This window comes from Candoia aspera, chromosome 4 (assembly GCF_035149785.1).
Source record: "Candoia aspera isolate rCanAsp1 chromosome 4, rCanAsp1.hap2, whole genome shotgun sequence".
NCBI lineage: Eukaryota > Metazoa > Chordata > Lepidosauria > Squamata > Boidae > Candoia > Candoia aspera.
The window spans coordinates 33,106,975-33,120,930 of NC_086156.1; the positions used below are offsets into that span (position 1 = coordinate 33,106,975).

General features: G+C 39.1%; 1 protein-coding gene across 1 annotated transcript in view; it reads left to right on the forward strand.

The window, feature by feature from the left end:
• Nucleotides 1-2,897: 2,897 nt before the first annotated feature.
• The window catches only part of STK31 (serine/threonine kinase 31), a 44,907-nt gene continuing 33,848 nt past the window's right edge, over nt 2,898-13,956 (forward strand). Inside the window, exons 1-8 of the mRNA XM_063303781.1 lie at nt 2,898-3,233; nt 4,523-4,564; nt 4,642-4,694; nt 4,955-5,053; nt 8,360-8,434; nt 9,647-9,805; nt 11,088-11,440; nt 13,608-13,803. Of these exons, the coding sequence (XP_063159851.1) occupies nt 4,534-4,564; nt 4,642-4,694; nt 4,955-5,053; nt 8,360-8,434; nt 9,647-9,805; nt 11,088-11,440; nt 13,608-13,803 (966 nt within the window). The 5' untranslated portion in view covers nt 2,898-3,233; nt 4,523-4,533. The remainder of the gene's footprint in view (nt 3,234-4,522; nt 4,565-4,641; nt 4,695-4,954; nt 5,054-8,359; nt 8,435-9,646; nt 9,806-11,087; nt 11,441-13,607; nt 13,804-13,956) is intronic.

Consider the following 13,956-nt stretch of genomic DNA (forward strand, 5'->3'; position numbering starts at 1 on the left):
GAAAAGAGTGGTTTTGTTTTCTTTATTTCAAAATTTCAAAATGTTGATAATAATAAAATAACTACTCATTACAGTTGAACTGATTTACCTAAAAGTAATGCAGCAAAAATGTGGTTGACAGATTAGTGTGTATGCTTTGGATTGTACCACATATATCTAATGTCTTGTGTTTTTTTTTTAATAGCGTATCCCTCCTTATACCAGCCTCATAGATAATAGCCAAAAATGGGCCTTAATCTGTAATAACAGTACTTCATTTTTATTATGGACTACGCATCTTAAAAGTCAGAGCATTTCTTAGCATTTGTTAATGAGGATTCTATTTCTAGATGAGACCTCTTCAAAATATATCCCATTTCTCTTCTTGCTCTTAATAATATTTTTGAAATGGGGGGAGAGAGAAGAAAATGTAAGGGGATCAGTAATGCATATTTCACTAATAAGCCTTTTTAGACTACCCCATATTTATTCAAAGAGCAGAAATTGACACTGTATGCTGTGAATGGAGAACAGATGGCATTAGTATGTGTAAATGGCTCTATCCTTTGCCCCTTTAAAATCCAGTGTTTGAGGAAAACAGGTGAACTGTTTCAATGAAATTTCCCAGCGATAGTGTACACAGTTGGGTTGGAAGTCTATCTGAACTTAACAAACATACAATAGAAGCGTCAGGGTTTTTTTTTTTTGGTATAACTAAGCCTGGCTTCACAAGATTATATAAACTGCTTGTCTTCCCTTTTAATTTATTTGGTTAATGTACAAAAATGGTATCTTTACACTCATTGTAGAGTTCCTTCTTAGGGCAATTCTGCACAGCAGATTTAGGCTTCTTGTCGGCCATACTGATGCTAGCTGGAAATGAAGCTGCCTAAAAGGTCACTGTCTAGATTTCAGGTTTTGGCAATTACACTAGTCAGATAACAGTTACCACAGCCCGTGATCAGTAGATTCTTCTGCTGCTTTACCCCATCTACCCATACCAGGAAAGCAAACACTAGTTGCTTTCATTCTTGTGGGTGAGTCTTTTGAGATGTGGTTTCCATTTCCATAAGCAAATAAAAGCCAGCAGTTATAGAATCATAGTGTTGGAAGGACCTTAGAAGTCATGTAGTGTAGCTCAAGGCAGGAACTGGTTGCTTGTAATGAGCATTTTAGTGGTCTACTTGTGCGGAAAACCACCTACCCCATTCTTGCTGTCACTTGAGCTACAAGAGGAAACTGGCAAACTCTTTGTCAGTTTCACTGCCCAGCTTCCCCAATTCACTGGTGGAATGTCTGAACAGTATGGGGGAATCTTAATACTCCTGTGTCCAGAAATCTTAAAATCCCCAGCTGAATTACGATGGTTCCACTGAGGCTAAAATAAAGAGGCTAAACAAACTTCTACTGGATAAGTCCTTCTATATTTTACATGGTTTGTTCTATTAAATGTCTTCCTTCCCCTTTCTTCATTCAAGTGAAATACCTGGCAGTTTCAACTATTTCCAACTAGTTTTGTTTTGGTGGCACCAGGGCTGCATTGTGAATTATGGTGACTGTAGGCATGATGGTCCTGAAAGCTTGCAGGCTAGCTTTGAAATGTCTGGCTGCCGATTAAAAAGTAGCCTGCAACCAAAATGAGAAGGGATCTCTGGATTGCATTTATGTGACTCGTTTAGAAAGGAAAAAAGGACCTACCTTTCCAACAATCACTGGCAAATTGTGCACAACACTTTTATGAGTATGGGAAAAAGAGCCAGTTTTACCTGGGAAGATTCTGTCTAAAGGGGGCCAGGCAATTCAGCTACCCAGGATGAAACACACAGTGTAGTGACCAGAGGGGAGGGAGCCTGCCCATCATAGCACACAGTAGCCAGTTGGGGTGGAGGCCTTTGTCCACAAAGAAATGAAGGGCACAGACTGCTCAGGGCAACTTCTGCTGGCAGATGTGGGAAAACACTAGTTTCGACAGAGCAAGCCAAGGGGCAGATTTGCCTTCACAGTTGGCTGGGGATGGGTGCCTATTCTGGAGAAATGGTTAGTGGGGCAAGTAGGATGTGCAGATAGGCCCTTATTGCTGATGTAGGCTTTCTAATCCTGTTTGTGTATCCTGCTTTTTAGCTTTGCAGTTCCCTCTTTGTATGCTGGTGCAATATAATAATAATAGTAATAATAATAATAATAATAATAATAATATTTATATGCTGCCCAACTCTCAGTGACTTTGGGCAGTTCTACCCGCCATCTTGCCACAAAAGCAAAACAAGCTCTTGGGATTATTTTGAAGGTGGTGATAAAGACTTTCATAATAATAAAAATATCCATTGCCTTAAGGGGTTTCAGCCCGTTTCATCCTACATAGGATTCGACTCTTTAGAACGAATATAACCATGCTAACTTTGTACGTGCAACTCTTCACATCCGCTCGCGTCTTAAATCAGGTTGGGTCCAACCGTGCTCGCCTCTTAAATGTGCAAGACTTGTAGTCTTCCAAGCTGAGCCTTTGCGTATTTTGTTAGGACTGTATTAAATTCCAATTGCCACGCCCTGCAACCCTCGCTTGCAATACGCTTATAGTCTTAGCAGTGGTCACTTTGTGCGCAGGTACTCTTGAATACAGCAGGCTTAACTGCGTAAATGCGTCTCAGCTTGAAAATATCAAGAAATCCAGGAGGTGCGGTAGCGCGCCCAAAAGGAAACCTCTGCGGTCGTTTAATCTCCCGCGCAGGCTTAGGTTGGGGGTCTCACGTGGCAAGTCAAGGGCGCAACTTGGTTGCGTGGTGCGCGTGCCTCGCTCTCCCATTGTAGGGCACGGTCGGTCGCCTTCCTGTTGTCTCCTCAAGATTCTAATTGGCCCGTCATCGAAACAAGGTTGGCTGGGATTCCGAGGCAGAGATTGAGAGAGCGCGCGCGCGCGAGGAGGAAAAAACCTCCAAGGAGCAATTCCCACTGACTCGCTAAGTGGCGGAATATGATTTTAAAAAGCTGGGAGCTTAAGGGCCTTTTCTGAGTCGACGCGTTGCAAGAAAAGGAAAGCGGAGAGGCCGGCTGTCTGTTGCGCTTCGTCTTGCTGGAAAGTGGACTCCGTTAATAAATAGTATTTCACTTTTATCTGTGGCTAGATTACACAACGCATTAAATGAAAGCGTGGTCAGTTGACTAGTAAGTCCGCGGCCTCAGCCGGCCTAAGAGTTTGTAGTTTAGTGTCTTCTGCAAAGCAGCCAGTTGGGTTAACTTGGTTCAAGCAACTGTGGGTACGTGTGTTATCCAGATTCCACAAAAATAATGCTAGGAAGCACATGCCGTGGGATATCTGCAGCACAGCCATGTGGAATAGGTCAAGGATGCCATCTCAGTAATTTAATAGTACTGCTTTCCAAGCTGGCAATATACTGAGCCATAACTAAGCAAACAGGCTGGGTTGTTCCAATTGTAAAGCCAACCGTTTATTCAGTATTCAGATTAAATTTATTGCAGGAACACAGTCATTAAATCATCAAATAGCTGACTATATTTTAATTTAGTGTGTTGTGTGATTAATTTGTAGCCCTGGAGGTCATTTGGACCAGAGTGTCAGGTTAATGGAATTACGATTGTGTTAACCATGAATAAGCATGTCATAACTTCCCTCAGTATTAGGGCTGATTAGGAAAAAGATTGAAAACAACTCTGAGGAGGTTATTGTGCTCTTGTGTAAAATCTAAGGTGTGGCTGCATTTGTAGTAATAGTGTTCAAAACTACTAGTTGTTGCACCTCAGAGTGAATATAGTAGACCTGGAAACAGAAATAAGAATGATTAGGAAAGCGAAGCACCTTCCCCGCATGGAAAGATGAAAAACTTCATGGCCTTTCAATTTAGACCAGTGTTTTTTCAAACTTGGCAACATTAGGATGTGTGGACTTTAGAATTAGATTCTAAGTGCATCTGAGGGAACCGTGTTGGGAATGGCTGGTCAAGAGTGGCAAATAAAAGGCAAGGACATCTGCTGACATAAACAGTGGTGCTCTAATTAGAAAAACAAGCTTTTAGTAAGACAACGCTATGCCAGAACTTAAAAAAAAAGTGATAACTGTATTTTGCTTCTATCTGGCCATGAGAGAAATGCTTTCTGTATTACTGCTAGTTGTTCCAACAGTGGCTTAAAATGCATCACGTTAAGCTATTAATTATTTATCCAGGACTTTTTGAATAAGACAAAATAGGCTGAGTATGCCATTGCACAAATCCTTAAGCCATTATTTGTGAACTCCAAATGTAGGGGTTTGTAGCTGGGTTCATACATCAGACTAAGTCTCAATTTAAACCAACCTCTTTGTGTCTTAGTATGATATGTGAGCCTAATCTCCAAGTTTTGAGAAGGGGGAAATAGTCTCCACCAGCACTGTTTTTGTTCTAAGAAAGTGGCAGGCAGACGATCCCTGGTTTCCTATGGTTTTTTTTCCTTTCTTCCACAGAAAAGGTATGTGTGATGGTGATTAAACTGCTTAATAAAAATAAATAGTAGGCTGCTATTCTGATCATAGATTGCTTTCATATTTTAGGTTTTGTCAACATGGAAGAGGATTCAGCATATAATAATAAAGGTACACATATTAAAAGGGTACAGTTTTATTTTTTTAACACTAAAATTATTATTTGACCTTTTTTTTTTCTCCCACAGTCGAAAGTGCAATTGGCTGTCACATAGAAGATGCTGTAACCTTTTGGGCACAGGTAAGGTCAGAGTTGTGAGGTATAATGAACAGCTCAGTTGATTAAAGTGAGGTTAAGATAATTCATGCCCCAGGGAGTTATTATATTATCTAAACTAGAAATCCTTCATGCTTAAATTTGATAAAATCAGGCTTTCTTAAGAATGCTTCATAAAACTCCACACGTAGCATATTTTAGGTTTGAATCGCTTTAGTATTGATTATGTGGTAAAAAAATCTTGAATGTGAATATTGATTTGGATTTTAATGTGTGTTGTTTAGAACATTAATAGACATAATGAAATCTTGAAGACTAGCTGTGCTCTGGCTGAGATCTGTCCTCAAGCCACCCCAGTTTTTGGCAATCCTGATTTTAGCAAGGTAGGTTATAGACATAGTTTCTTTGCTTACGTAAACATATTTTAACATACACTCCTAGGAAGCTCATTTGAAGTAAATTGCATGAGCTTTTGAAGAGATGGAATGCAATAATATATTCTTGTCTTGCACCTCTCAGTGCTTGTAAATATTGGCTAGGTTTGTACTTCATGCTAAATGATAAAATATTTTTTCTTATGGCTCAGCCCATTGTGTGACTCCCATTACTTGTGCCTTGTTCTACAAATCATGGTGTAATACAATATGCAAATCTGGTCCTTTAATTGTTTTAAAATCCTGTATTCAGGTGCTTTTTTCATTTAACTATAAAATAGTTAATTGCTGAATATGCCATGTTAGTGATTGGCAAGCTTCACTCATTCCTCCTGCTAGTGGATGAGAGAAGCATCTTCCAAACAGTTGACAAACTATGGATGTGTGGCTATCAAAAAGAAGGATGCACTTTACTTCTAGTTGTCGTAGAAGTATTACAACAGTGTCTACAGCTACTCCTTGCTTACCATCTGCCTCATGCAGCGACCATTCGAAGTTACGACTGTGCTAAAAAAAACAACTTTGCGATCAGTCTTCGCATTTATGATGGTTATCATGTGATTGCTGTTTGTGTGCTTCACAACCAGCTTGTGACAAGCAGAGTTAAAAGAGAAGGCAGAAGTAAAATCGTATGTCGTAGACACATGATTTTTTTGCTTAGCAACTACGGTGCTTCACCTAACAATGGAAGAGGAAGTAAGGTCACAAGCCTATTGCAGTCACATGATTTTCTGCTTAGTGACCTTGGTGCTTAGCGACCAAGTTGCTAGTCCCAATTGTGGTTGCTAAGCAAGGACTACCTGTAATAAGGATTGGTGGCTTAGTTTAATAGCATCTTGAATTTGGGCAATTTGCTTAACTATTATGAAACCATAGATAGGTGGATGGTGTGGAAGCAACATCTCTTTGGCTGCTCACAGTAGTGTGTTTGCTCTTAACTGTTTTGTGGTTAAGCATGCAGGGAAGGGGTCCTGGATGTTGGCCTGTATACAACAATTACCATTTCCTGTTGCTGTGAATTGTCATACAATACATAAAAGTCTCCACACAGTATTCTTTGTATGAAAGGGAAAAGCTTATTTTTTATTTGTTCCAAAAGGAGTAAAGATTATTACCTGTAACTTCTATTTCTTCCCCTAGTATTTGAAAATTATTGTTTTTTTCTCATCCCAGATTTATCTTGTTTCTTTCTGGAAATTCAGTTAGTCAGACAGACAGACAAACTTTATTTCAGTCATTGACCAATAAAACTTCTAGTATAACTTTTATTTTTCTTTATAGTAAATTTTATTAAGTTTCAGAGAACTACAATAACTACAATAAAAACAAAAAACTACAAAAAGAAATCTAAAAAAGTGCAGAAACACGAGAAGAATTTTTTTTTTAAATTTACAAAAAGATGTGGCTTTCAACTTTTAACAGCAAGGATATACAAAATTTCCATAATCAATCTCTTACTCTATATTAATCCAAAACACCACATTATTTCTATAAATAATTCCCATTTAACACGTAATATAAATCACCAAGTACAGTTGCTCCTCCCCCTTATATTAAAATGAAGGGAAAAAAATTCATATAAACGTCCTAAACATCTTTCTCCCCTCCAAAAGATAAAACTTATTTAATTATTCCCTTCCTACTACTATTCTATACATTTCTGTCTACTATAATAAAAATCAAATTAAAAGGCACATAAGTTGTCAGCTATTATACTTAATGGTATGACAATTTTAATAATCCTAATCTTAATAAACCCATAATATTAATAAACTCAAAAAACAAAGCCAATTCAAATCAGTAAATCCAAATCTTTAAAGACAAATAACATCAGTCAAATCCTTAAAGCAAATCAAATAAACATTCTTCAACTTTTATTCCTCTTCAAAATAAACCAGAGCAGTTACATATTCCCAAGATATGCACAGAGCTTTCTTCTTAAGAAAATCAAACAGCCCAGCTGCCCCCCTCCCAAAATTCCACGTTCTTTTCATGGTATTCCACAAGGAGATCTACCCTACTTATAGCTTGCAGATCACCCTCTCCCCTAGATTTCTCCAACTCCATTATCCAATCTTCGTCCAGCATCTTGACAAAAATCCCAATCTCAGTCTTAAAAAGAAACCTTTCTGTTGCACTTAGATTCCTCAGTTTCATCCACCCCATCCCCAACCTGATGGCACATTTTAGTTCTCATATTTTCCACAATGTCCTGGATATCTTGCATAAAGGTTTGATAAAAGTCAGAAAATATCTGTTTGAAGTCCTGGTGAAGGTCAGAAAGGATCTGTTTGAAATCCTCCATGTCTCACGCAGTAGATTATGGTGCCCCCTAGGAACTTAATCAGCGAAAGTCGAAGATAGGAGACAGTTTGAAAGTTGTTTACAAAAAGTAAAAGTGATTAGCAGACTGCTCTTAAGGGAAAGTGAAGACAGAAAACTGAAGGTTCAAATCAGCCGATTCAATGGGTAGGCAAATACTAACATCTTCAAATTCAATACAAAAATAATAATAGGAAGACAATTGTTTACTCAATCGTTGAATTTCCTTTGGAAGGAAAAGAAATCCAAAGCTTAAAAAAAACTTTAAAAAGTAATCCCAAAAATAACATTAAGCGCCAAGAGAACCAGCTTCTCCTTGCTGTAGAAAGCCTCTCTTGGGGTATATATACTTAAAAGAAAAAAAAAAAACAAATTGGTGATTTCTAGTCTAACCTTTATGAGTGTTTCGTCAAGTGGTACTGGGATGGCGTTTGGGTCAAGAATCATAAATCCAGAGCCCCTGAGTGCCTATCAAACTACTTATGAGAATATCAGAATAAGGTATTAAGTATGGAAAAGTGGTGGCCATCTGTAAAACTGTTGGATATATCTTTGGTAAATTGCTGGTAATCTTGATTTCTGTTGTGTGGTTTCAACATTTATCTTTGCTTTATTGGAATGGTATCTTGAATTTCTATACTTTCTGCATGTATGCTTTGTGAGCAACGTGCCTAAACTGTTTCCCTAAGAACAGGAATTTCTTCTGTTTCATAGTGCTACACAAATAAACCCTTTTGAAATGAAAGGGTACTTTGAGAAAATCTCTATCAGTAGTTATAAAAATAGAAAAAATAGGTTGACTGCACTTTTTACAGTATTGTATAATTCACTGAATTGCAATATTCTGGGCAAAATGATTCATAATGGAGAGTTAGGATTTTTAAAAAATACATGGAAAATTACAAATTGACCTGAATTTGTTTTAATACCCAGATATATGGAGGATGCTTTTCTGAAGATAAATGCTGGTACAGATGTAAAGTACTTGAGGTTATCAATGATGAAAAGGCAAGGATCATCTTTTGATTGAATGGCTGCTCAGCATGACTGTCTTTAATACTTTGGGAAATAAAAATGGGTTAACAAGAAAAACGAAGTTTTGTAAGATGCAGTGAGTTATGTATACATACAAACTTATGTATCCTAGTTGATAATCCTATTCACACTAACGGGTTCAAATTTCTTTTGCCTTTTTCTGGTGCTGCATTTTAAAAACGGGTAAGTTGGATTTAAATATGGGGAATGCAAACTACTTGTCTCACCACTTAAGTGTGTAAATGGAGAGAACTATTGACTTCTGATTTTAATGTCTAGGTCTAAGCAGAGTTACTGTTTTGGTACTGCTAAGCTTGGACCAACTTTTTCTTCCTATTTTGTTACATGTGGGTACCTGCAAGTAAGTCCCACCAAACTCCGTGGGCTTTACTATTTACTGGGTAGTGTGCAAGATTATACTGTGGTCTTGTAAAGTCTTAAGTGCTATAGTGAGGGACAGTTACTGAGAGCTTTATTTCCTTCTCCAGAGCAAGGAGTAGGGGTGGGAGGTTTTCAAATGAAAGGCAATTGTGGTTAGTGGTCAGAGTTCAAATAGTGTTCAAACAGGGACAGCTCTGATTGAGGGAGAGGCTCAGCCATTAACTTCCAGTAAGAGAGAGGCTTTGCAGAAGTGTCCCTAGAGAACAGGCTGTGATTACTTAGATTATATTTTGTGTTGTCCTTGCACATTTTGTTCTATTGGTTGTTTTTATCGGTAAAAGCATACTCCGTAATTAGATTTTTTTCCCATTAGCTCCTTTGCGTGAATGTCTACTTTATTCTAAATTAAAGTAACATTTCTTTATACAGATTGCTTGCTCATTAAAAACTGATTCCCCGTGCACCATGTTCTTTACAGTGCTAATCTTCCTGAATTTTACATAATATCCCGATTCAGGAAAATAAGGAAGGAAGAAGGCTTTCCTATTTTGCCTGAACCCAAGGAGCAGGAATAAGGATAATCCTCAGATAAAACAGGTGGTAGAAGCACTCCAGTGACATGGTGTAAACAGCTTTATTAAGGCATTCCTTTGAGCTCTTGGAGAATCCCAGTCTGTGGAAAATGGTTATAAGAAGCCCAGAGAGGAGGGAATAGGGTGGAGTGTCAACTGGAAAGAATAGGGTTCCCTACCCTACAACTTGAAAAGGCAGTTTGTTTCTATCTTTGATCTTTTGCTGTTACAGTGTCAAGTATTATACATTGACTATGGGAACTATGAGACCCTCAGTAGATCAGAAATAGTTGAGATCCCGGCAAACTTGCAGTTCCCTGGTGTGGCCAAAAAGTATAAATTGTGGGGACTACAGATTTCAGCTATTCAAGATTTAAATCAATTTGACCAGGTAAGCCAGATGTTTTCATGTGCCTGTATGTGTTTGTGCATGTAAATGTCATATGCAATTTCCATGGTTGGTAGCTGTGGCAAGGGTTATAGAAAAATGCTTATAGATAACATTGCAAAGAAAAATAACAGTATTAGTTCTTCCACCTGATAGCATTCCTGCTACTTTAAGGATGCGTAGTGGGCTACTTACTCTTCTTTATCACTCTTTTACTGATTGTGGAAAACCCCTAGTTTTAGTATGGCACAACCATGCCTCTTGAAGCATCTGATTGACTCCATGCTGAGAGGGAATTCAGCTTTTATTTTCCCCCCAAAACCTCTCCCATTTAATTTTATTTATGCAAAGGCAGAATGCTGAAAACCAGACTGAGTCCTTCTTATTCCTGCAAGGGTTGCACACTGGTGGATTTAGCTTCTAGATAGTTTCTGAATTGCTAGCCAGGACATCATAAATGGAGCATTGTCCCTGACTGCAAAGCAACAGTCAGCATCCTCAAAGATATCATTCGTCTTCACATTTTAAGAAACTGAGAATAAATGCCCAGATGAAAGGGATAAAGGAACAGGAAGAAGGAGCAATCAGTAACAAACAGTTATGGTTTTGAATGTTCGTTAGTCTTAATCAGAAGTCATGGTTACTTCACTTTTATATATCATGCTTACCTATAGAAGAACTTCCAAGCACGATTAAGGTATCAAGGATGAACAGGTAAGGAAGTATTGTGAACATTTAGATTAACCAGCCAGCTAAAGGCACCCAATTTCTGGTTCATATATAATGACAAGTCAAGAATACTTTGCAGAGAATGTAGTGGAAATACTTGAGATCTAGTCTTTGTTTAAATGCACATATTGCTAAATCAGATTTAGTGTGGCTCTGAATGATAGGTATCAAAGTGATCTAAATGCTGGAAGCAACTTGTCTGTTCGATTAATTTGTTTTTGACATAAATAGTGTAGCTTTTGCTAGGAGCCAATTGGCAAAAGTTGTGCAGGATAATGAAGCCAAGCTTCTGGCTTTAGAAATCTTTCAGCTTCTGAGATATTACTAGGCATAATCTACAGTATATATTTGTAGAACTTCTCTGCATCGGGCTGGAGGGATTATTCAGAAAGCTCAGAGTGTTTTTTTTGTTAGTTAAAAAAATTGCCTGTGCCACAGTTGTAAATATCTATAGAGTATATATTACAGCAGAGCACTTGATCAGCTGTGAGATTCTTTAATTGTAAGTCCTGTATTTCAACTTCTTCTGTAATGCCTTACAAATTTGATTTTGTAGGGGAGGAAGTTTCTGAAGAGTTTGATATTTGAAAAAGAGATGAAGATCAAACATCAAGCCATGTATCAGGATGGCACCATTGCTGCCCAGGCTAAATGTGGCCTCCTGGATGTTGGGGAAGAAATGGCTAAGAAAGGCTTTGTTGAACTTTGCAAATCTTCTGTAAAAAACAAATTTTGTGAGACCAAAGTGGATTCCTTTTTGTACCAGTCTAGGAATGCAAAAACTTCCGTTCAAGCATGGGCAATGAAAGGGAGCTCTTTAGCAAGCAAGAGAATAATAGGAAATTTTGCTGATGTATTTCTGGATGGGAGAAATGAGAGTAACTCTACAAATGATGTTTCGTTGATCAAGTAAGTTACTGTGGGAAAGGGTTTTCTGCGATGAGGTTTGAGAACAGTGAAAGGCAAGTGTACGTAATGATTCCTTTGAGCAAAGGTGTGCAGCCTAGGCCCCTGGACTATCTATGGCCACTGAGACCCATGGATATAATACACAGCATCCTCTGAAAAGATGCTACCCAGTTTTAATTTTTAACTTGCTCGAAGGGAAAATTTATCATTACTTCTCACACATTTAACTCTATTAACACACATTTGGGTAATTTAGCTGAACTTTAAGTTTGATCCTTGTTTCATTAAAGGTTGACTTCTGTCTTGGTCCCTCCTACTTTTTGGGGCATACTCTCCAGCAAAATGCTGAAAGGCCACATGTGGCCCAGCCCTGCTTCAAATAGTGTAGATTTCTCTTTCGAGGGAAATGAGACTCAGACGCAATGCTAAATGAAATGTGACTGTGTTCTCAAAAGGTTAATGCTCCCATGGGCTGTTTTAAGTGCAGGTTCCACCTTCTGATATAGGTTAAATGAAGCTGGTAATCTGAAATTACCTTGCATCTACAACCTCTCTGACCTTAGTTGGCTGAGGTTGGTGCCCCTTGCACCATAGGAAACCTCGGGATTGTGCTCAGAAATACATTCTTTGACCACAGGTGGCAGTAGAGGTACCAGTGACAGTTTTTACTACTTAAAATTTGCCCATTTGAGACATGTGCTTGAAAACTCTAGTTAATCTATTTAGAGATCCCATTTTTCATTTTGACAGCACTAGACCTGAAATGCAGTTGCCAAGTGTACAAAACAATGAGAAAGTCACACAGTAAGTGAAGTTTAAACCTTTACAAAGCACCATGGTTGGGCTCATATGTTGTAACACAAACCACATAATAGCTCAGCATGGAAAAAACGTGACTACTTTAAAATGTTGCAGATGCTATATTCATTCTCCTGCTAGCTCCAAAGTGCTGTCCAGCCCAAATAGCTGTATTATTTTAGAATTGCAAGTTCATATTTGATTCCTTAGTGTTTGTGCTACACAGTCACTATAAATACATAGTCAAAGAGCTGTCTGCAGCATTGCACTGCTGTAACACAAGCTCCATCTCTTGTGTACGTACAGGTAGTCCTTGAGTTATGACTGCAGTTGGGACTGGAATTGCCATTGCTAAGCGATGCAGTAGTAAAGAGTGACATCATGTGACTGCATTGCTTAGCGACAGCAATCCAGGCAGTCCTGGTTGTTGTCGTAACCCCAGACTTGTGGGTCGTTAAGTGAGAAGCTGGGAAGTAGACAGAGTCCCGGGTAACGAGTGTGGGAGTGCCACAGGGGGATGGGGGAGGCCCTGGGAGGCCCAATGAAAGCTGTGCATGAATTGGGAGAGGGTGCTGCTGCTTTGCAATGTGAGCTCAAGAAGGGTGGGGAAACTGTGTGCAGGGTGTGTGTGACCACAGGGAGGCTGGGATAAGAGGGCATGGAGTGTGTGCATGCGAACGCAGGGAGGCCAGAGAAGGAGGGCCTGGTGTGTGTGCATGTGTACAAGTGCAGGGAGGCCAAGGAAAGAGAGTACGGGATGCATGTTTGTGTGTGAGCACAGGGAGGACAGAGAAAGATGGCGTGGGGTGCACGTGAGTGCAGGTAGGCTGGGGAAAAAGGGCGCGGGGTGTGTGCGAGCTAAGGGAGGAAGGAGGGTGTGGTGCGTGCGAGTGAAGAAAGTGAGGTGGAAACTTACCTGAGCGACTTGTGACCTTCCCTGCTGGCTTCCCCATTGACTTTGCTTGTGGGAAGTTGGCAGGGAAAGTCGCAAATGGCAATTATGTGACTGCAGGATGCTGCAACTGGTTGTGAGTGCTAGCTGGTTGCTAAGCACTCAAATTTTGTTCATGTGGCTACCAGGGTGCTGCAACATCCAGAACTTTGAGGACAAGTCGTAAGTCCCTTTGTTCAGTGCTGTTGTAACTTCGAACTATTTGGTTGCCAAACAAATAGTCATAACTCGAGGATTTATCCTTATTTCCTTAGAAGGCAGAGCCAAATGAGGAGCTTTTGTTCTGCCCAGGTTTGTTAAATCAGTGATCAATCAATTACCAGCTAGTAAAGACATACTTGAGAGATCTTGGATGAGAATTTTTTAAAACACACTTCTAAAATTCCTTCGATGAATCTTGCCTATGTGTTCCAATAGAGACAAAATGGTCACTTTTGATTTTAGAAGAGTGTCAAACATTAGCCTGGAAAAAATCAAACAGGATCAGAAATTGATTGAGGAGAATGAGAAACTAAAAGAGGAAAAAAAGACTTTCCAAGAAGAAAACCGAATTCTTTCCCTTCATTGTGAAGAACTGGAATCAAAAGTACAGAAACTGACTTGTGATCTGGAGGTAGGATGAATAGAATGTTGCTACATCCCAGAGTTATGTAATTGTCAGTCTTACAATAATGGAATGGTATAGAGAAGACTCTCCCTTCCCCCTTACTGGAAAAGGAAGGTACATACTTGATGATCTAGATGTTCTTTCTATGTTGTTGTGTTT